This window comes from Rhinopithecus bieti, unplaced genomic scaffold (assembly GCF_001698545.2).
Source record: "Rhinopithecus bieti isolate Rb0 unplaced genomic scaffold, ASM169854v2 scaffold_20579, whole genome shotgun sequence".
NCBI lineage: Eukaryota > Metazoa > Chordata > Mammalia > Primates > Cercopithecidae > Rhinopithecus > Rhinopithecus bieti.
In genome coordinates this window covers 831,072-853,826 of record NW_016810413.1, presented here as the reverse complement: position 1 = coordinate 853,826, position 22,755 = coordinate 831,072, and the positions used below count along the sequence as shown (strand labels likewise).

At 39.6% G+C, this 22,755-nt stretch overlaps 1 protein-coding gene and 1 long non-coding RNA gene across 3 annotated transcripts in view; one reads left to right on the top strand and one right to left on the bottom strand.

Moving 5' to 3' along the window:
* The window catches only part of CMSS1 (cms1 ribosomal small subunit homolog), a 384,490-nt gene that overhangs the window by 17,818 nt on the left and 343,917 nt on the right, over nt 1–22,755 (bottom strand). For both annotated transcript variants that reach the window (XM_017891890.1, XM_017891891.1), the window contains exons 2-4: nt 18,028–18,116; nt 4,964–5,035; nt 3,028–3,157 (exon numbers count right to left, since the gene is read on the bottom strand). In XM_017891890.1, the coding sequence (XP_017747379.1) occupies nt 3,028–3,157; nt 4,964–5,035; nt 18,028–18,116 (291 nt within the window). The remainder of the gene's footprint in view (nt 1–3,027; nt 3,158–4,963; nt 5,036–18,027; nt 18,117–22,755) is intronic.
* The window catches only part of LOC108542074 (uncharacterized), a 68,045-nt gene that overhangs the window by 15,417 nt on the left and 29,873 nt on the right, over nt 1–22,755 (top strand). Inside the window, exon 3 of the long non-coding RNA XR_001889157.1 lies at nt 13,188–13,342. This is a non-coding gene — a long non-coding RNA (uncharacterized LOC108542074). The remainder of the gene's footprint in view (nt 1–13,187; nt 13,343–22,755) is intronic.

Below are 22,755 nucleotides of genomic sequence, written 5' to 3'. Positions count from 1 at the left end.
AAAATATATATATATATATATATATATATATTTTAAAATGCCTATCATATGAAAATAGAGTTTGGATTAGGGAAGAATGGTAATAATGTCTCAAAATACAACACAACATAACAATACAATAAAAAACAATATAACACATTAAAATAAAACAGGGGCTGGACTGACCAAAATGAAATTTATGTTGTGACCCAGCACATATAACTCATTAAGTGAGTAATTCAAAGCTGTTTTCTCCTGCATTGTTGTGGAGCCTTTGGTGGTCTTTATAATGTCCCAAGTCTGGATATGATCAGACTCACCTGGAGAACTGAAGGTACAGATTCCTGGGATGGAGTCTCTTTTGCATAGTGAATTAGAATCTCTTGGGGGTGGGCCTGGGGATCTGATGTTTAAGAAGTTCCTGGGTGATTCAGTTGCAGCTAGCCTATAGGCATTTAGGAATCACTAATCTAAACCACACTGCAGCTCTCAGGAGACAGCAGAGAGGTTAATTAGCTCCGGGTGACTCCAGCCTTGAAATCCTAATTCAGTGCCCGTGTGTATGACATTAACAATGTACAGTGCACAATATTAATTGAAAAGACATGTTCCTGCCCTAGAGACACAAACAACCTCAAATCAAAACCAAGTTAGAAGCTCGACAAACTAAATAGGAACAATATGTTATTATTTATATCTACTTTATATGTGTATATATAAGGGGATTTATGTCCCTCCTTGAGCCTATTCCAAATAACCCACTGTATCTCCTTCCCCACATCTAGCTTAAATCTCCTCTCTGTTCTTGGTCTCATCGGTGTAGTGACAGTGCCTGTTCTCCCAAAGCTTCCTCTGATGTCTCAGTTTATTGTGTCTTAAATGGCCTAATTTTTTAAACTAAAAATAAAAACCTGTCCTTTTTGGTTATAACATTATTTCAAACATATTTTCTTTCCTCCCCAACCAACCCATGACCACACATTCTTGCCTAACTATTTTACTGACCTCTAATAAAACAATAATATCAAACAAATTCACTATGGAACTCAAATGACTCCTTAAAAGTTTCTTCTGAGCTTTGACTCCCTATAACTCTAGAGAGGAGCAAGGTTTATGATGTTCCATGAGGTTACAGAACAGCAGTGGTCCCACCGCTCACAAATCCTTCGTAAGTTAAGTTGCTCTAACAAAGAACTAGAATGGAAAACTGACCATTGAGACACAGTAAAAATCAAACTTCAGGTAAAGCTTCAAAAGTGGTTTTGTTAGAATAGTTCCTGTAATAGTGCAGTGAGGACATAGTTTTCACAGCAGAGGCAGTGGTGTGCTGAGAAGAGTGGATTCTAACTGCTGTTGGAACTGTCTGGGCTTAGTAAGTCTAAAAGTCCAGATCCTGCTCATGTGCAAATACACTCCTTCAATTCCCTAAAGGGTAATCTCCTTGGAAAACAAAGAGACAGGGGACTCATGTCTCCAAATCCAATGTGTGTTTTTAAAAAAGGATATCACAAAAGAATTATAAAATTCAGGAAACAGATTGTTTTCAGCTTCTCAAGCTTCTAGAAAGCATAAAATTGTAATGGAAAAGGAAATCAAGCCACCCTCTACTTTTCCAAAAGCAATATTAGATATCCCTAGTAGTCTATAAATAGCTCATCTGAAGCAGTTGTACCCAAACTTTTTATGGTTTGATTTTATGATAACATCTATTTCTCCCATGACTGCCTGAAAGAGTTAAAGGATGCATCATAATTTTGAAATTAATTAAAAGTAGTTGTTTATGCTGGGTGTGGTGGCACATGGCTATATTCCTAGCTACTCAGGAGGCTGAGGTGAGAGGATCCACTCAAGCCCAGGAGTTCGAGGCTGCAGTGAACTACGATGGTGCCACTGCACTCCAACCTGGACGAGACAACAAGACATTGTCTCTAAAATAAATAAATATTTTTTAAAAATTAGCTGTTTACATTTTGCAGTATCTTTTAGCTTAATTATAAATACACCAAGGCAGAGGATCTAAAACTCTAGTAGGCTTAAGAATCCCTTGAGGCAAAGTGTCAGCCTTGCAAAACATGCAGAATTTTGTTCCTACCTTTTGATAGTTTGCTTGAAAGAGTCTGGCCTGCAACCCGAAATACTATTCTAAAAACCATGACTAGAAATCCATGATAAGAGCAACAACAAAACTAAATTACTTATTAAGGCTAAAGCTCTTGTCTATAAGAGTTGAGTAAATCAGTGTTTCACAACTATACTTTTAAATGTGTACTTTAACTTCTATCCTCATGACGAATTCCTACTCGTTGAATAGTCTGTTAAAAAAAATGCACACCCAACAATTAGCCTTTTGAAAAAAAAATAAGATCACAAATCTTAGTATTAGATTTGACAAATACTGTTTAGCATCCAGTAAGGATATAATCTATCAGCTAAAACTATTTGATATAATCTATCAGTTAAAACTATTAGATTGAGGAAAGAAGTATTATGTTTCTTTCTTTTTTTTTTTTTGAGATGGAGTCTCACTCTGTTCCCCAGGCTGGAGTGCAATGGTGCGATCTTGGCTCACTGTAACCTCGGCCTCCCGGGTTCAAGTGATTCTTCTGCCTCAGCCTCCCAAGTAGGTGGAATTATAGGTGTGTGCTACCACGCCCAGCTAATTTTTGTATTTTTAGTAGAGATGGGTTTTACTATGTTGGCCAGGCTGGTCTCAAACTCTTGACCTCAAGTGATCCACCTGCCTCAGCCTCCCAGAGTGCTTGGATTATAGGCATGAGCCACTATGCCCGGCCTGAAAATATGTCTCTTTAAACAATTATTATCATTATTTTTTTTAATAGTGATGAGTTCTCACTATATTGCCCAGGCTGGTTTCAAACACCCGGGCTCAAGCGATCCTCTAGCCTCGGCCTCCCAAAGTGCTGGGATTACAGGCATGAGCCACCACACCCGCCGGAAAATATGTTAATTGACTGCCTGAGACAACTAACCATAATAGACAGTTATGTTTTGCTCCTTGTCATTAGGAAAATTGAAGCTTGGCTATACCTGGCAGGTTCAGTTCTTCTAATTCAATCACCGAGCGTCTGCTGCTATAATAATCCTTCATCAGCTTCTGTAGGTCTTCAGGTAACCCTGGTTTTGGTTCTGATTTTGCAAGAACATCAGTAATTTTCTTCTAAGATATGAGAAGGAAGAAAAATGGGAGGATGTACTTTAAAATGGCATTTGGTTGGAATAGGTTAATTCCTCTGGCATTTAAACTGCACATAGCTTTTGGTGTTAGCCAAGTGTGAATGTGGGTTTTAATAAATATATTTGAGAAAATTCACTAAATATTTCTTGGATATAACTATTGCTTTGAAAAATGAAAAAAATGATCTAGAAAGCTTCTTGCAACTCTTGGTCTATGACTTCCAGGAGAACTACATTTTTGCAGGCGTCTCCATACTAGGGTATTATTTTCTGTTAAAAGTAAAGAAATTTCATTGCTATGGAAAGCTCTCTTTTAGCCCTAGATGATTTATATTCCTGTAGGATTAGAATTTTGAGAATTTCTTGCCCAACCTGCTTTGTGAGGTGCTGAGTCTTAGTTTGGATTTCTGGCATTAGTATAAAACCTACAGTAGGAATCTGAGCATAGGAGCCTACTGAGGAGGGGACTTAACACCCTAGATTCTCAGGTCTTGGATAGCTGACAGTATTAAAGTGGCCCTATGGAAAGTAGAAAAAAAAATTACAGGAAATACTTTCCAACATCGATTTTGATTTGGATTCATCTGTATAGCATGTATTGAATGCCTGCAGTGTAGTAGAAACCCACAATCATTCATTTATTTCCATCATAAGCTTCCCTTCTCACTTTCTTCTAATGTTCCATCAAAGAATCAGAAGGAGTGTTCCCCACTCCTGATCCCAACTTTTTCCCCTCCTTCTACAATATCCTCGTTTCTATACACTTGCCAAGAATGGTCAAGGCTCTGTCAAAGGAATTAACTTTTAAAAATACGTCATCAGTGGGCACATTTTAGCATGACCTCAGTCAAGGCTAAACTATCTAGCTAGAGTTTTGACCTCGAGCCACCACAAACTTAACACTCCTGAAGGCCATTAGTGTACAAATTATCAAAGAGAAGTTAAAGTCACTTCTTTAAGGACTTGCCAAACCTCAGCCAATTTGGCATCTCCCATCTTGCTATTTGACCATTTGTAAGAAAAGAAAACATATGCACACACACTCTTAGTTTTCTAAAAGCTTGCTGTTAAGTAATTGGTTTGAGTCCATCTTCTTTCCTCTAATCCCAATCGTATTTCCTCGGCTGACTGCAGCAGTAGACCCCTCTTGGCAGGGAGAGAATTACACCGCTGTTTTCACAACTGTGGGAGAAGGTCATAGCTAACCATACTTTCTCCAAGGCTGAGCCATCAAAAAGTTTGTATAGGAGAAAGAGTCTTTCCTATGCTCACTGGCAAATATCAAAATGCAAGAGGAGGGGAGTTTTTTGACTTAATTTATGGTTCCAAATTAGTCAGAAGTGCCTCATACTACCTTCATCTGCTTATTATTTTCTTTTTAGTCATACTTTAAGGTATAAGGTCTTAAAATCTGGAATGAGTAGAAAAAGGAGGTTGGTATATTTTTTTTCATGGACAGAGCCAGAAGGGCTGGGGGAGGATAGCTCTGGACTCCTTCTACAATTAGAAACCTATGTCTGACATCTGACCACACTGAAAACATAGGGTGGGTAACAAAGATATATGGCACTCCACAAGACCAAAATAGGAGTCAGAAGAATTTATTCTTAGCTCCAACAGAAACACTTATGAGTAGTGACCTTCGGAAAGTCACCAAACCTCAAGGAATCTTACAATGTCTGCATCTCTTTGGTGGGGATTACAATAGCTGCCTCATGAAAGTATGACATATAAAAATGTGATGGAAACCATGTGGGGCCATACAAATTTAATAAATTATTAATATTACCTTTCTCCTCTTCCTGGTCTTGGTGGTATTCTCTTTTCTTTCCTTTGGTTGTATCAAAAAACATTCTTTAGGCTATTAAGAAATACAAATGAGAACATTTTAATTTTTTCATGATAAAGTGTCAATTAGTGGTATGAACCCCAAAGTACTTTCTGCCATGCATGTAGTCTTCAGAGTATCTTGGTAATACTCCACAGAAAGAGAGATGCTGGAAGATCTACTGTAGGTTACTATGCAGCGGTTGGGCTGAGAGAATTTGAGAAAGTCAGAAAGTACAGATGACTTAAGACTGGAAAATCTTTGAACAAAGATATGCGTGTGAGTGAGTATCTGTGTGCTTGGTGTGGAAGTGCAGGGTATTGGAGATTGAAGACAGTGACTGAGTTTGTATAATACAGCAGAAATCGGTGTGATTAAAATTAAGATGTGGTAAGACAGTCTTTGACTAGAGTGACTAGGGTTTTCCATGAACGAGCTGTGTGTGAGCCTACATTTCCAAGTCACTGGTTTATTGTTTTGTATTATTCATTCCTTTCCTCTTTTCAATAAGCATAGAAAATCCAAAGTAGGATATATTAACTTATGTTTTTATAAACCAGCTGCATCAAATGCCTTTACTATAATGACTACAAAATGAATGTCTTTGCTACTAGTCTGATAACAGTCTCAGCACCACAGTATCTAGAGTAATCTGTTCTGCCTGTTGCCTTGACCCCCGAGTACCCTATACAGTTTAGTGCTATTTTTACCCTGAGGGTTTTTTCTAATGTAGAAAAACAGGAAATTTGGACTAAGACCTTGATTTATAAAATAGAATGCCCCAGATTCCATATTTATTAATCATAAGCAGGAGTATAAAATGTTTCCTGTGCTGGATCTTTTATGCAACACTGTCAAACAAGTTGCCAAGTAAGATATAAAATGTAAGTGAAAACTTATTCTGAATTTTCCTTGATTAACTTTCCATTCCAACCAGAGAATATGCAGTTTAAACTGATAAGCTACTAACTAAAGCGATCCTGTCTCCACTGGCTCCGTGAAAATGATTACAGATGAATCTTTCTATGAAAGCTTGCAGACAGCCTGCAGACTGAGAATGTCTATGGCCTGAAGTCAGAGAGAAAGATATAATACTACATAATTTCTTCAAGACATGTGGCCAAAGACCAGCAGTTTCAAGATTCTCTTTTAGTTATTACAGAAATAGATTTTAAAAGTTCAGGATTAAAGTGACATGGGAAATCTTGAAATTTTAGTTTCCTTTCAGATAAAACAAAAAAACCTGCAAAGAGCAATTGCATCATAGCTAAAGAAAAGAGAGATATGGCTTCTTTTATTTAGAAAGTTAAACTGTCTTGTGGATGTTGATACATGCCAATTTGATGCTGGTACATGCTAATTAGAAACTGTGCCAAGGCCACTAATATGTCACAGAAGCTGCCAGATGGCCATAAGAGTACAATTACAAACCAGGCCAGTGCTCAGCTCATGTTCCTAAGGCAAAGGCCGGGATATGATTAGCAGATCCCTTAAACTATACTGTATTATCTCCACCAGTATGAAAGTTTTTGGGAAGCATATTTAGAAATCTGTTTCATCTTCTTATTTAGCGTATGGAGGTGTTCTCGAGGAACCCAGTTTAGTGTACTGGTTGTATTTGTGCTAGGTTTACAAAACCAATGAACTAAAACATGACATAAATCTAGAAATAAGCTCAATTGTAAGAATATGGACTCTTTAATTCTGGGAGAAAAAACAAAAATGTAATTCTGAATCATGCAAAGGAAAAAGAAACATGCTCAATGAACTGCTTTAGCCATATATTGCTTCAGGTAAATGACAGGTTCAAATTCTTACATCATCCTAAAGGAAATGCAAAATAATCTTTGGTTTTGGAGACTAGTTACTTTAGCTGGCTGTGGTAGGGTGCCAGTGAAGAGGCCAATTTTATGGGGTCTATTTCCGTAGAGGTAAGATGACTTTATGGAGAAATTCAAATCCACAGTATTGAAAATGCTTACATTTAGTTAACTGCCTTATGAATGCTACTGCTTACCCTCAGGGAGACTGGGTAGGAAGATATGGAAGAATCCAGCCAAGCCACTAAGCATTTCTGGAAATCAATTCCAAAACTGTGTGACTTTCACAGTTGATAGCAATGTCATTTCTTTATATGAAATGTAGCAATTTTAAATACATAGTCTGAAGAATCACACTCCCCTAAAAAACTGTGGCTTTTAAGGGAAGCAACTAGAGCATATTTTCAATTCCTTAAAGTATCAAAAATTACTTTACGAATGATTCTCCTGGTTAAACATGGCAAATGAACCTCACAATGCCAGTAAACTGAAAATAAAGGGCATTGAAAAGGACCTGTTGAGCAGGATCTATATAAAACCCAAGACACCAGGAGAAAGACCAACAGTAATGGAGAGATTTCAACAACTTTTTGGAAAACGGAAAGTGGCTGGAGCTGGAGAAAAGTGACTTGGCACAGAGAGAAAGCTAGCATCTGGGTTTCAGAAGGGGTAGAAGCTAACAATAAGTGAGTCTTTGACTCACTGAACTCTGAGAAGGTCCAGTATTTGGAGGCACAAAGTATTACAGAGAGTGAAGGGTTAAAAAGAAAGAGATTGGCTGAAAGTTTATATTTAGAATGATTAGCTAACCCCGTCCCCTACTAGGTGATATCTCCTACCCTGGTAGCCAAGCAACTATTCCATTACTGCTTCCTTTCACCTTGCGTGTCCTGCCAGCCAACTGGAGATCTATTCTCTTAAGAGATCAAGAGGATCAAGGCTGGGCCAGGGGAGAAAGGGCAGAGGCAGAGGCTTGTCTAGCCTGTTCCATGCCCCTATTTCATGCTTATATATTGCAGGCAGGAGACTACTGAATGCCTCTTCGGAAAAATGTAATGGCCTAAAAGAAATACCATCAGAGAGTGACATTTGGGAGTTCCATAGCAAAAAATCCAGCTTGTTATCCTATCACCCTACCATGAATACACTAATCGACAAACCCTACTCATCAATGTTTCAGTGTATCTGTCTTCAATAAGAATGGATAGCTAAGATTCATCAGTCATCTAAGGAAAGTCTCCAACACAAGAGCAAATAAATAACAAAAAGAAAAATGAACTTAGAGAAAAGTGGGATGGTACCTCAAAATAATGATAATTAATATCCTCAGAGAGATAAGGGAAGATTTTGCAACAATGAAACAAGAACAAGATGCTGTAAAAATGGGAAAAACAGTTAAGTATTAAGTAAGAAAGGTGGGATAAAAATATACGAGGAAGGCATGAAGATAAAGTAGAGGCAATCTCCCAGAAAGAGATGAAAAATGAAAAGAAAAAAGTGGTGAGAAAATCAGAGAACCACCCCAAGAGATTCAATTTTCCAATAAATGGTATTATAGAAAAAGAGGTGACATAAAACAGTAGGGGGCTTGGCATGGTGTCTCATGCCTGTAAACCTAGTGCTTTGTGGGGCCAAGGTGGGAGGACTGCTTGAGGCCAGGAGTTTGAGACCAGCCCTGGTTACATAGTGAGACCGTCTCACCAAAAAACAAACAAACAAAAAGGCCGGGCATGGTGGCTTCCGCCTGTAATCCCAGCACTTTGGGAGGCTGCGGAGAGCGGATCACGAGGTCAGGAGTACAAGACCAGCCTGACCAACATGGTAAAACCCCGTCTCTACTAAAAATACAAAAATTAGCTTGGCATGGTGGTGCACGCCTGCAATCCCACCTACTTAGGGGGCTGAGGCAGGAGAATCGCTTGAACCCGGGAAGCAGAGGTTGCAGTGAGCCGAGATCGCGTCACTGCACTCCAGCCTGGGTGACAGAGCGGGACTCTGCCTCACACACAAAAAAATTCGCTTGTGTGGTGGTGCATACCTGTACTCCTAGCTACGTGTAAGACTGAGGCAGGAGGACCTCTTGAGCCCAGGAATTCAATGTTGCAGTGAGCTATGATTGCACCACTGCACTCCAGCATGAGTGACTAAGTAAGACCCTTGTCTCTAAAAAGGAGTCATCAAGGAAATAACACATGACAAAATAAAATAAAATAAAAAAAAGAAATAATATGTGACAAACTTGTGCTGCCTGAAGGAAACTTTATTGAACATGAAACTCCAAATGGAAAGCCCATTAGGTATAGGGTACAATGAATATGAAAAATACCCATTCCAAGGAGCATCACTATAAAATTTCAGAAAATTATGGGCAGAGAAGATTCTAAAATTTTCCCCTCCAAAATATAACATACAAAATACAAAGGATCAGAAAAAAGAATAGTGCCAAGATCTCTAAAAAGCAATAATGGATATTAGAACTTAATGGAATGATGCTTTCAAAATTATGAAGAAAGTTTATTTGCAAATTAAACTTTTATACCCAAAGTATCAATCAAGTGTAAGAGTAGAATAAAGACATATTCAGATATATGAAGTCTCAAAAAATTTACATCCTACCTGCAGATACTTAAGGCTGTATTTCAGAATACAAAGGGTGAAACCAAACAAAAGGAAGCTATGGGATTTAGCCAAAAAGGAGTCCAGCCCAGGAGGGCGCTGAAGGGGCATCCTAGGATGACAGTTAAGAGGTCTCAATTGTTCAGTGGGCCTGGAGAATAACCAGTTTGGAGTGAAACAGAAATATGGAGTTTTGCAGGAAAACAAAACAAAACAAAATGACTAACCTATTTGAACATATGGAAAATATTACTCATGGGCATGTGGAAGAGATGTTGGAACATATGGAAACAATTAACAATAGGAACAGAGAAAGCCATGCAAATAAATAGATGAAGCAACTATTAATGCCATGAAAATAAAGAGTTGTATAAGAAAGGAGGGATGTATAGCTTCTTTCTCTCAGCATTGAACAATATTTCCATCATCATAATGGTGTATTAGTGACAACTGTTTTGACCAAAATGTGGTATCTCGTTGGCAGGGGAGGCAGTAGTTGGTGAGGGAATAGGAAGTATAACAGATGGGAGAACTATGTCCTCATATGCTAAGTCAGGATGTCAGTAGATTACATCAGACATTGCTAAGTCAAGAAATATCAGTGTAAACTATAAGGCAGAAAAGTAAGGAAAAAAGCTAGAGAAGCTGAATTTTTCTCTTAGTAAATAAGTAATATTGTTTGATTTTAAATTTTTTAAATTTTAATTTTGAGACTGTCTAGGCTGGAGTACAGTGGCATGATCTCAGCTCACTGCAACCTCCGCCTCCCGGGTTCAAGTGATTCTCCTGCCTCAACCTCCTGAGTAGCTGGGATTACAGGAGTGTGCCTCCATGCCTAGCTAATTTTTGTATTTTTTGGAGAGACAGGGTTTCACCACATTGGCCAGGCTTGTCTTGAATTCCTGACCTCAAGTGATCTGCCCGCCTCAGCCTCCCAAAGTGCTGGGATTAGAGGCATGAGCCACCATGCCCAGCTGGTATTTTTAAAAAAGATATGTATGATTATTAGGTTGGTAAGAATAAAAAAATTTAAATTGCCATTTTATAACAAAACAAGCATGTTCATTATTAAGATAAAAACAACTTAGAAGTGGCTTTTAGTTTCTTTTGGACATGGTAAAAGTTATTCAATACACACTCACCAAAATGTCGAAAATTAAAAGGCCAATAACTCCAAATGTTGACAAGGATACACAGCAACCAAAACTCTCACACACTGATGGTGGGGGTGCAAAATGGTACAATCATTTAGGAAAAAGATCTGGCAGTTTTTTTTATGAAACTGAAGATGACTCAGCAAGTGTCATGTATTTACTAAAGAGAAATAAAAATTTATGTTCTGCCCTGATGTGAACACTATACAGACATCACTATGTACCCCAGAAATACGCAGAATTATTACGTGTCAATTAAAAATGTAAAATACAATAAAAAGCTTAAAAACCATTCCCCAAGAAACTTGTATGTGAATATTCGTGGTGGATTTATTCATAATAGTCCCAAACAAGAAATAGCCCTAGGCTCGGGGGGCTCACGCCTGTAATCCCAGCACTTTGGGAGGCCCAGGTGGACGGATCACCTGAGGTCAGGAGTTCAAGACCAGCCTCGCCAACATGGTGAAATCCCATCTCTACAAAATACAAAAATTGGCCGGGCCTGATGGCGGATGCCTGTAATCCCAGCTAGTCGGGTGGCTGAGGTGGGAGAATCGCTCAAATTCAGGAGGCAGAGGCTGCAGTGAGCCGAGAATCGCATCACTGCACTCCAGCCTGGGCGACATAGCAAGACTCCATCTTTGAAAAAAAAGAAATAGCCTCAGGTGTCCATCAATAGAAGAATGGATAAACAAAATGGTACATTTGTATAAGTGAATACTACTCAGTGTTCTCAACTGAACTGTGTTGCCTAGAAAGTCGTATGTTAAAACCCTAACCTCCAATGTGACTATATTTGGATACAGGGCCTTTAAAGAGGCAACTGAGTTTAAATGAGGTGTCATAAGGGTAGAGCCTCAATTCAATGTGACTGGTGTCTTGATAAGAAGAAGAGACAGCAGGGATATGCATAGACAGAGAACAGACCATGTGAAGACACAGTGAAACAGCAGGGATATGCATAGACAGAGAAAAGACCATGTGAAGACACAGTGAGAAGGCCATCTGCAAGTGAAGGGAGAGGCCTCAGGAGAAACCACACCTGTAGACATCTTGATCATGGACTTCCAGCTTTCAGAACTGTTGTTTCAGCCACCCAGTCTGTGGTATTTTGTTATGGCAGCCCTAGCAGACTTAATGTGCTCAGCAATAAAAAGGAATGAAATACTATACACTGACATGGAGGAATCTAAATAATACTGTGCCGAATGAAAGAAGCCTTAAACAAAAGAGCATGTAACTGTATGATTCCATTTCTAAGACATTTTAGAACAGGCAAAATTAATTTTTTAGAAAAAAAATCGGAACAGTTGTTGACTCTGGGGCAAGGAATTTAGCATAGTGATTGACCCAGGTGGCATGAAAGGATTCTGGGGGTTATGATCCTGTTTTCTTTTAATCCAGATTGGGCTTTGGGTTACACAGTTGTATTTATTTGTCAAAATTCATTGAATGGTATATTTGACATTTGTACATTTATTGTATATTAACTTTACCTCAAAAGAAAATACATGAACTTTAAGACAAATATTAAACATTAGTCATTGATAGGCATGCTGAAGTATCTGGGGTGAGTGTACTGATTTTGCAAACTACTCTGAAATGTGTCAAAAGTAAAGTGATTGATGAAGAATGTACTTGAACAACACTTTATGAAATTCTGGACTTTGAAGACATGAAAGGTGAGGGCTTGAAGAAAGAAGAATCTTACTGGAAACGGAAGGAAAGGGACTCTGTTATGCAGTGGTAGAAAGTTTAGCAATACAGTTCTCTGAAATTATATGGAAAATGTGTCTACTGGCATGGGGAATCTAGCTAAGGAGATTTTCAAATAGTGTTGAAGGGGACACCTGATTTCTTCTTGGCTCTTACAGTAAAATGAAGAAGGAGTTAAATTGAGAGGACTATTAAAGATGAAATCAAGGGTAAGACTTAAAACCATTTGTTAAGACCTCAGAAGAAACAAAGATGGTGCCTCAGAATACTATTCAGTCACACAGGAGCACTTTAAAGAAATTAGGGGTGTGCTCACAGATTTTCTCAAACAAGATGCCTCTAGGAAGCTTAAGGGATATTGGCTCATATTCTCTCAGCAAGGGCCCAAGGTAGAGAAGAGATTAGGGGTGTGACTTCTGCCTAATGGAGTGAACCCCCAGAAGCATCACAGGTGACACCCACAGTTTTTAAAGGAGGTATATATGTAGAAATACCACTAGTTTGGGCTGAGAGAGTCAGAGAACAATGAGAGCAGAGGCCTTTGGATATGGAGAATTCTGTCAAGAAGCAGGCTGCATTAGATTCTCAGTTGCCAACACATGCTGCTTTTCATAGAAAAAGAAGAAGAAGAAGAAGGATAATTGGAGGACAAAACAAAGCCCAAAGGACAGAGCCAAGAACCACGGAGAATTGCTCTGAGGCCTCGACACTTAATAAATAAACTGATATTTGCTTGGATGGCCTTCAGAATGCTGTGTACCAATGACTCCATGTGCCTCCTATTTGCCGCCTTTTGAATAGAAATGTCAATAAAGGTTATCCTACACTTGTCCCACCACTGTGTGTTGAGCATGTGGGAGAGGTAACTTGTCTCTTTAGTTTCACAGGTTGAGAAGAAGAAATGTACTCTAAGCGCTGTACTTAAGGAATTAAAACTGAGGAGCCCCAACTGCACCTGGACCTGATTTAGATGACAAGATTTTGGATATTGAGCTCACACTGCAATGGGATGAGACTTTGCAATCCTTGGAGGGGTGAGTATATTCTGCACGTTGAAGGGATATAAGTCATTGAGGGGTCAGAGGAAGAGTGTGGTAGCCAGATTCCAGGATAGGTCCTCAAGATCTCGATCTCCTGGTAATCTCTTTGTAATCTCTTCCCCATGAATGTGGCCTGGATTTACTAACTTGCTTAATATGGCAGAAGTGACGAGGTGTTAACTCTGAGAATAAACTATAAAAAGATTGTGGTTTCTGTCTTGGGTGCTTTTGCTGGTTCCCTCTTGGATCACTCGGCCTGGGGAAAGGCAACTGCAGTGCTATGAGGCAACCCTGTGGAGAGGCTCAAATAGTGAGAGATTGAGATGTGCCAATAACTACACAAGCGAGCTGCAAGGTAAACTCTCCCCAGCTGAGCCTCCAGCCCCAGCCCACAACTTGGCTGGTACCTGATAAGAGATGCTAAATGTTTTTGTTTTATTTTAAGCTGCTAAGTTTTGGGCAATTTGTCAATGAAACAATAGATTCATACAAAGAACAGAACTGAGAAAACATAATGAAAAGGAAAAAGGTGAATCAGAGAATGAATAGGACATAGTCCTGTTTTCTTTCAACAATAGATAAGCATAATCTTGGAGATAAAGAGTGGAAGAAATATGAAATGACCAATGCTCAAATAAAGCAGTAGCAAGAGAATACAAGAGTAGAGAAAGGAAAGTAAGAAGGGAAAGGGAGAAACACTCCTGCTGAAGATTCCTTTATGATTAAAGGAGATAAACAGAAGGACAGCAGAAGAAAAAAGAAGTCCACTGCGGTCTCTGAGCAGGAGAAGATGGGTCATGGAACCACTGAAATGCTACTGACATCATGGAAGCATCAAGGAAAAGTCACAAAATCCTTTGTAAGGGTTTATGTTCTGGGAACCATAATTACAAAGTCACTAGGGCTGGCTCTGAAATGACTGATGTTGAAGAGGGAAGAGGGTGATGCAATCTCTAGGAGGAGGGAACTCATCATTTATTTTGGAAGTGATTACTAGGGAAAAAAGAACTGTTGGCAAATCTTTATACTCACATTATTAAGCAGGCCAAGGATGATTATTTAGATGTGAAATGGTTGCTAGAGATGAGGTAGTTGCATGGATTTAAAAACTTTAAAGTTATAAATCTGCTGCCTAAAATACGAACACACTAGAGGCAATAATGTATTCAGTGACACAAATGTGAGGCCCAGCTACGGCAAAGGAGGGAACATCATCTATCTTGACAGATGCTCTTGCCTGGTGATATTAAAGCCTAAATGTGTATTACAGCTGACAGCATCATGCCAAGTGGTTCCTGTACAAGCATAAAGAAAAACTGAAAGAACGGCACAGCCTTAAACAAATCTGAAACAAATCTAAAATTTAAATATAGCATAAAATTTTAAAAAAATTGATCCAGAAAAAATGCAGTTATATTTAGAAAACACACATCTGGCCATATCTGTCAAATAAGAGCCCCAAACTGTGTTAGGTACTATAGTGGACACAAAAGAAACCCTGGCCCCAAGGGACTTATGAACCAGCTGGAGACTCAAGTTCTATGAGTGTAAACAATTAGAGAAGGGCTCCTGAAAGGACAGACAGTATGCCTGACAAGTCAGTCATCCTTGGGGTGGTGGGATCAGTTCCAGAGGGAGAAGAGCAGTGGCAGAGAGAGGACGAAGGAGGCCACAGGGGAGCTGGGTGACTGTGTGGGCAGCCAGGGATGGAGAGGACAGACTCCAGTCCTGAATGTCAAGGTGGAGGAGCCTTTCAAGAAGGGAATTGTTTTGGGAAATCAGGGATGTGGCTGGAGGAGGGATAGGGCATCACAAGGCCCCAAAAGACCTCTGCAGGCAGCTGTGTCAGGGAGCTGACGGCTCACAAGCTGGACAAAGGGCTGAGATGGGAAGAGTCATGAGAAAACTGGGAAAACCGGTATGGTCATTCATTCCTTCATTCACAAATAATGAGTGCCAATTAAGGGCAAGGTTCCGTGCCAGGTGCTGTGGAGATGCACAGATAAAATCTGTCCTTGAGGTGAGCCTCCTGGGGATAAGCAGGGACCAAGATGGGCAACACTCATGTGAGGCAGAGGGGCACACACAGATTCTCATGTCAATTCAGAGAAAAAGGGTATTTCTCTGGCCAGGGAAATTAGGATAGGGTTGGAGAAAGGGGTTAGGGCATTTTGCTTACCGAGCACTTGGACTCTTCAAAGCAATTTGGTGGTGAAAGAAAGCAAGAGAAAGGTGATTAAAATGGGCAGTAACAGCTTAAGGTTTTGTAATTATTTTTTTGCTTGGCAGAAAATAGCAATGGCATGTGACCAACAAAACACATTAGAACATAGTTAATCCGATTTTCCTCAGCTGAAAGAGAAAGGACAGGTAAAAAGGGAACTGAAAGCAACAGTATCCTTGTAGCCTGGCTCATAGCCAACCAGATGGGCGATGACCCCCAGAACCTGTCTCTCTGAGCCTCTCAGCCTTGTAAAGTGGGTATTACCTACCTCCTACGGATGCTGTCAGGATTATATGGTACAGTGTGCTTTATACAGTGACAGTATTAACTGCTCAATAAAAGGTCTTTTTTGTTTTACCAATGGGTCCAGAAAGAGTAAGGAACAAACAAGAAGAAAATCAAGGGGAAACCAAGAAAAAATGAAAGCCAATGGAGTATAAAGAAGAATACGTGCAAATAAGTCCTGTAGGTAGACATTGATTAGAGGCAAAAGTCAAAGAGGGCATGACTATGGTATGATTAGTGGGATAAGCTACGGAAAAACTAAACCCCACCTTGAGGAAATAAATTGAAAAGCTAAGGATGTGTTACCCTGTAGGTTTCCAGAAGAATGATTAAAATTAAAACCAGTATAGGGCCTTTGAGCAAAATATTTAATGGTTGGAGAAAAAAACCAAGATGATTATATATTAAACATGTATACTTTTCTGCATATCCCTTCCCAGGAAGAAAAAATAATGGACAAAATAAAAAAGATTATAATATAATTATTAACTATAGCTATAATAATTAACACTTCAGTGATTCTCTTTGATAACCACTGTTTGAAGTGCTTATCAAGTACCAACTCATTTAATCATCATTACAACTCTGTGAGGCAGACATAATTATTACCATTTACCAAGAAGGTGACTGAGTCACAGAGAAATTTAACTTGCTCACTTGGGTGGGCAAGTTAAGCAACACTACACTAAATTGCTTCTTACAGTTACCCTGAGCTGGGTCACAAACTTTGGGTAGAATAACACTCTGGCGTAATGAGTTTAAAGCACCTACAATAAGAATAAGAACCCAAATTGTTGCAACGAAAAATACAGTAACTTTGGATTGGTAGTAGACACTCCCTTAAGAATTCACACATAAGCCATGCACTGTGGCTCATCATCCCAGCACTTTAGGAGGCCAAGGGAAGGAGGATCACTTGAGCCCAGAAGTTCGAGACCAGCCTGGGTAACATAGTGAGACCTCATCTCTACAAAAAAATAAAGAAATTAGCCAGTGTGGTCCCAGCTGCTCAGGAGACTGAGGTGGGAGGATCACTTGAGTTTGGGAGGTTGAGCCTACAGTAAGCCATGATTGTGCCACTGTCCCCTAGCCTGGACAACAGAGCAAGACCCTATCTCAAAAACAAACAAACAAAGAAAACCCCCCAAAACCCAAATCACACAGATTTATTAGGTTGGTGCAAAAGTAATTTTTTAAAATTAAAAGTAATGGCAAAAACCACAATTACTTTTGCACCAAACTAAATACCAATCAGGTTTGATGGAAACCCAAGGAGAAAAAGCTACAAATGGATGTGAGTAGCATTTCTAAAATCAGTAGGAAGATTTAAAAGGCAATAAGAGGTCACAGGTTTAGGAAAAAAGATTATCCAAATGGCCAATTCTGATAATGCAAAGACCACAGATCCCCTGTTAAGAATGCATATGACAGACCATAATGCTGGGTAGAAATAAGGTCCCAGGAGCCTGCTGGCAGCATGGCCTGGTGCTGTAATCATGCACTCGAGTGTGTGATAATCTTCTCTATCTATGCTATTTGTCTCCTTTTAGGAATTGTACCCAAAAGCATAAGGCTGAATTTTTGGCAAAAATGTGATGTAAGAATCTAAGATACCATTATTGTGAAATACATTTATATAGTTAAAAAACATTAGGAACCAGGAGCAGTGGCTCACACTTGTAATCCCAGCACTTTGGGAGGCCAAGGCAAGGAGATTGCTTGAGCTCAGGAGTTTGAGACCAGCCTGGGCAACACAGAGAAGCCTCATCTCTACAAAACATAAAAAATGTAGCTGGGTGTGGTGGCTCATGCCTGTGGTGTCCCAGCTACTCGGGAGGCTGAGGTGGGAGGATTGCTTGAGCCCAGAAGGTCAAGGTTGCACTGAGCCATGATTGTGCCACTGTACTACAGCCCGGGTGATAAAGCAAGATCCTGTCTCAAAAAAAAAAAAAAAAAAAAGGAAGATAAAGAATTAGAGCAAAAACCAGACCTTGCTGGTTTACAATGAAGGAAGCATGGCCCCTGGCCTTTTCAAACGGAAAGAAAGTAAAAGGCTCTCTTAAATCCCACCAACAACCGATATTAGGACACGGGGAGTTCAACAACAGAGAGGAGGAAAAGGCTGATTTCAGAATTTAACAGCGGTGGCTCTCCCACAGTGACCCCTCACCTGTCTGGTTTCTTCTGAGGGTACAGGAACTGGAACTGTCTCCTGCTGCATCACTTCTGTCTCTCCTCCTCCTTCACCATCTGATGCTTCTAGAAAACATAAAGTTTGAAAATCAGAAAAGTCTCTCTCTCTCATTGCTAGTGCAATCTTGGTACCACCTTTCTAGAAGGTTCTATCTCTTCACTTTTTAATTCTGCCTCAAAGAAGCTGCACTTAAGGAAATGATCCAAAGTGAAACAGATATTTAAGCACCAAGATGGCAATCTCATTTATAAAACTGGAAAATTAAAGATTACTTAGATGTGTCACCTTAGGAGGGAATGTTTTATTATAGAATACTCATACAAGAGGACGTTTTGCAGCCTTTAAAAAATGGTATTTATTAAGAGTTTACAATGACAAAAGGCTGTCTTATGATGATAATAAGAAGTGGTCAGGGCGAGAATTATTGAGTGGCTACTACATGTTCAACACTACGCTTCATAGACATTATTTTATTTAATTCTTACAGTATAACTACTGATTACAGATATGAAATCCCGTTATTCTTAGATAAAAAGACTGCTGTTTAGAGAGGTAAAACCATTTGCCCAGGGTCACACACCTGGGAACTAAAGTCTATTTGAGTCCGAAGCTATCCCCAGCAAGTGATGCCTGCACCCAGAACCAGCCAGGCCTTGACATTAGATGCTGGCCCCAGGGGGAAATGTTAAGATTGTGACAAAGGGATTACGGGTCATGAGAAATTCCTAGTTTGAATTTTTTAACCTTTCCACAATAGAAAAAATAAATTCTTACCCTAAGAATCAGGAAAAATAAAAGTTTTAACAGTTTTCCTATTTATAAAGCTCTCCTGAAGAAACATGGTGACCAGAAGGTTCTTATTTCTCCTAATATCACACTGCCTTTCAGGTTTTAGTGCTTGCTTCCTTTAAACAAATTTTTGATCTATCAAAGACTTTACTCATTCCCTTGAGTTTCTCTCTATATCTCAAAGTGAGCCTCAAATGTGAATTTGTGAACATGTTCTGTCAGAGTTCATATTTAGGTCCAACTTAACCAGTTTGGTAGGCTCGAGATTTTAAATGTTTGCATACTGTGATGGCAAATCTTGTATGTCAACTTGACTGGGCCATGGGGTGCCCTAATATTTGGTCATACATTCTGGGTGTTGCTGTGAGGGTGTTTTTAGAGAGATTAACATTTAAATGGATAGACTGAATAGAGCAGATTAATTTCCATAGTGTGAGTGGGCCTCATCCAAGTGGTTGAAATAAAAGCACTGACCCATCCTTGAATAAGGGAGAATTATTCCTGCCTTTCGACTTGAACTGAAACACTAGCTCTTCCTGGGTCTCAGGCCTATCATGTTTAGACTAAAACTATATCATCTTCTCTAGTTCTAAGGCCTTCGGACTAGAACTAAGCTATCAGCTCTCCTGGATCTCCAGTTTGCCAACTCGCCATGAAGATCTTAGGGCTGGGCTGGTTAGCCTCCATAATCATGTGAGCCAATTCCTTAGACTAAATCTCTTTCTTTATATAATCCTGTTGGTTCTGTTTCTCTGGAGAACCCTGACTAATATGTGTATGTTTTTTTTTTTTGAGACGGAGTCTCTCTCTGTTGCCCAGGCTGGAATGCAATGGTACAATCTCAGCTCACTGCAACCTCCACCTCCCAGGTTCAAGCAATTCTCCTGCCTCAGCCTCCCGAGTAGGTGGGATCACAAGCACCCACCACCATGCCTGCCTAATTTTTGTATTTTTAGTAGAGATGGGGATTTCCCATGTTGGCCAGGCTGGTTGTGAACTCCTGACCTCAGGTGATCCGCCTGCCTCGGCCTCCCAAGGTGCTGGGATTACAGGCGTGAGCCACTGCACCCAGCCTAATATGTATACTTTTAAGTGTGCAGCATGAGGAAAAAAGCCTACCTAATGGGGTACTGAAAAATAGCAGGCAGATTAACAGGACCTTTGAAAATGAACAATTAAATTGTCATTAAAAGTATTTATAGGATCTTTGCTTCTAGGAAGATAGCTGTAGTAGTTACACTGTTCCCTATCCCTCTGGCGAAGTACAATGAAAAATCCTAGACATTACGTATTTTAAAAAATAGAAAGACTCTGAAAGGTTGAGAGAAGATAGCAGACCAGCTAGGGATTTTAGGGACCAAGAATAATTCCATGGCAAACTCCCTGGGTTATCTTTTTGCCCCACTATCCCAGACTAGGAGCTGAAGAAGGCAGCTACCTGGAAATGCCAATGGAAGCAGACCAAAAAAGCCCCAACAAAAGTCTGCTCTCTCTACCAAAATGACCAAGAAAGAGGAAGCCTAGCAAGACTAAAACCTTTCAGACAATAACCACTTGACTGCAGCCAACACCACAGAAAAAACTGCGACCTCATCCTTACCACCAAAGACAGAATGGGGAGCCTAGACTTCCACCCTTGACAGAGTGTAATGAGGCATCCCATGATGGACCCCTCAAGGCTCCATCTCCTACCAGGGTGATGTCAGAGACATACGGGGAGCTGGGATTTTTATCCCCAGAGGGTGGTAATGAGCCCTCATCCATCCCCCACTGCCACCACCACCACCACCACTGCAGTATCAGTGGTGACCACATGAGGAGCCTGGACTTCCATCCCCTCCTGGCTGTAATGAATTATATCTTTCCTCTCCCACTGGGATGCTGTCAGAGGAGGCTTAGTGGAGAGTTAGGACTTTCTACATCACTCAGCAGTAATGAGGCCAAATCCACACTAATAGTTCCAGTAACCATTAAAAAGGCTATATAGAGAGATGTACTCAAAAACACCAAGATAAATCAAAGTGGGATTCTACAATATGTTCAAGTAATCCATAGGAAGATAGGGGACCAACCCCTGCTCCTCCCCTGCACAGAGCTGCAAAAATTAGTGAACAAAGAAAAAAAACACATACACAGATTTAAACCCCCAACATATCAATGAATATATTAAATGTAAATAGCCCAAACATACCAATTTAAAGACAGAGATTGACAGAATGAATTTAAAAATATGGCCGAACTATATGCTGTTATAAGAAACTGACTTTAAATATAATGATACAGGCAAATTGAAAGCAAAGGGATGAAAAAAGACATAATATGAAAATATTGGTCAATGGAAAGCAGGAGTGGCTATATTAATTTCAGGGAAAGCAGACTTCAGAGCAAAGACAATTACCAGAGAATGAGAAAGACATTATATAATGATAAAGGGTAATCTGTAAAGAAGACATAGCAATCCTAAATGTGTATGCACCGAACAGCAGGCTCTACAAGCTTTGTAGAACTACAAAGCATGTGAAGCAAAAACTGGTAGAAATAAAATGAGAAATAGATAAATCCACAATTGACTTGTAAACTTTAACAGTCGTCTCTTAAAAATTGAGAGAATGACTAGATAGAAAATCGGCAAAGATATAGAACTGAGTGGCACTATCAAGCAATAGGATATAATCAACATTTGTAGAACAATCCAATCAACAACGGCAGAGTACATACTCTTTTCAAGTGTCACAGAAGGTATACCAAGGCAGACTATATTCTAGGTCATAAAATGTCAACAAATTTAAAAAGAATTGAAATTGATAAACAGCATGTAAAAAAGCTTTCGGCAACATTATGGCTAATAATGAAAGGCCAAAGCTTTGCTCCTGATTGGGAACAAGGCAAAGATGTCAGGTCTTACCAGTCTTATTTGACACAGTGCTAGAACTTTTAACCAGTAAAATATCATAAGAAAAGGAAATAAAAGGCATATACATTAAAAAGGAAGATAGCAAACTGCCTCCATTTGCAGACAACATGATTGTGTACATAAAAAGTCCCAATAAATCTAAAGGCTACCCCTAGTTATGTGAAAATTCTTATACTGGCTTCTATCAATGGGGGGTCCTTTCTCTCAATATTCTCCAGCCCATCTTCATCTGGGATCCTTACGGGAAACTATGTTTCTCCTTCTTTCTCTTGCCTCTGTACTTCTTTCTACACTGTTGGTAGCCTGTACCTTGTAAATAGGCACATAATTTTACCTTGTCTTACAATGTGTACTGGTGTTGCATAAATGTTAGGTTTTCTTTCCATCTGAACTGTAAACTCTCTGAGGGTACATATGAGTACTCAAAGTACTTGACCCAGTGTTGACTAAAAGTAAAAAGGACTCCCCATACCTATTGCTTTATGTACATTTTTATTATAAAGTAACATATATTCTCTATGTAAAGCATTTAATCCAAATTTCCTTATATCCTCATATCATAAAATCCTCTGAGGTAAAAGAATGACCTACAAATAAATAATTGCCAGGATCAGCCCCATAAATGTTTAAAAATCAATGAATGATCTTAAAAAATATAAACTCTGTATTCCTCCATTCCTCAGAATCTGCTAGCTGAAGAACACAGTCTATATCTAAGCAATCTAGTTGAAAATAAATACAGTAGTCCCTTGGTATCTGAGGGGACTGGTTCCAGGACCTGTTTCACTTACCAAAATCCACAGATGCTCAAGTTCCTGATATAAAATGATGTAGTAGGGGGCGGAGCAAGATGGCCAAATAGGAACAGCTCCACTCTCCAACTCCCAGCGTGAACGACACAGAAGACCGGTGATTTCTGCATTTTCAACTGAGGTACTGGGGTCATCTCACTAGGGAGTGCCGGACAATCGGTGCTGGTCAGCTGCTGCAGCCCGACCAGC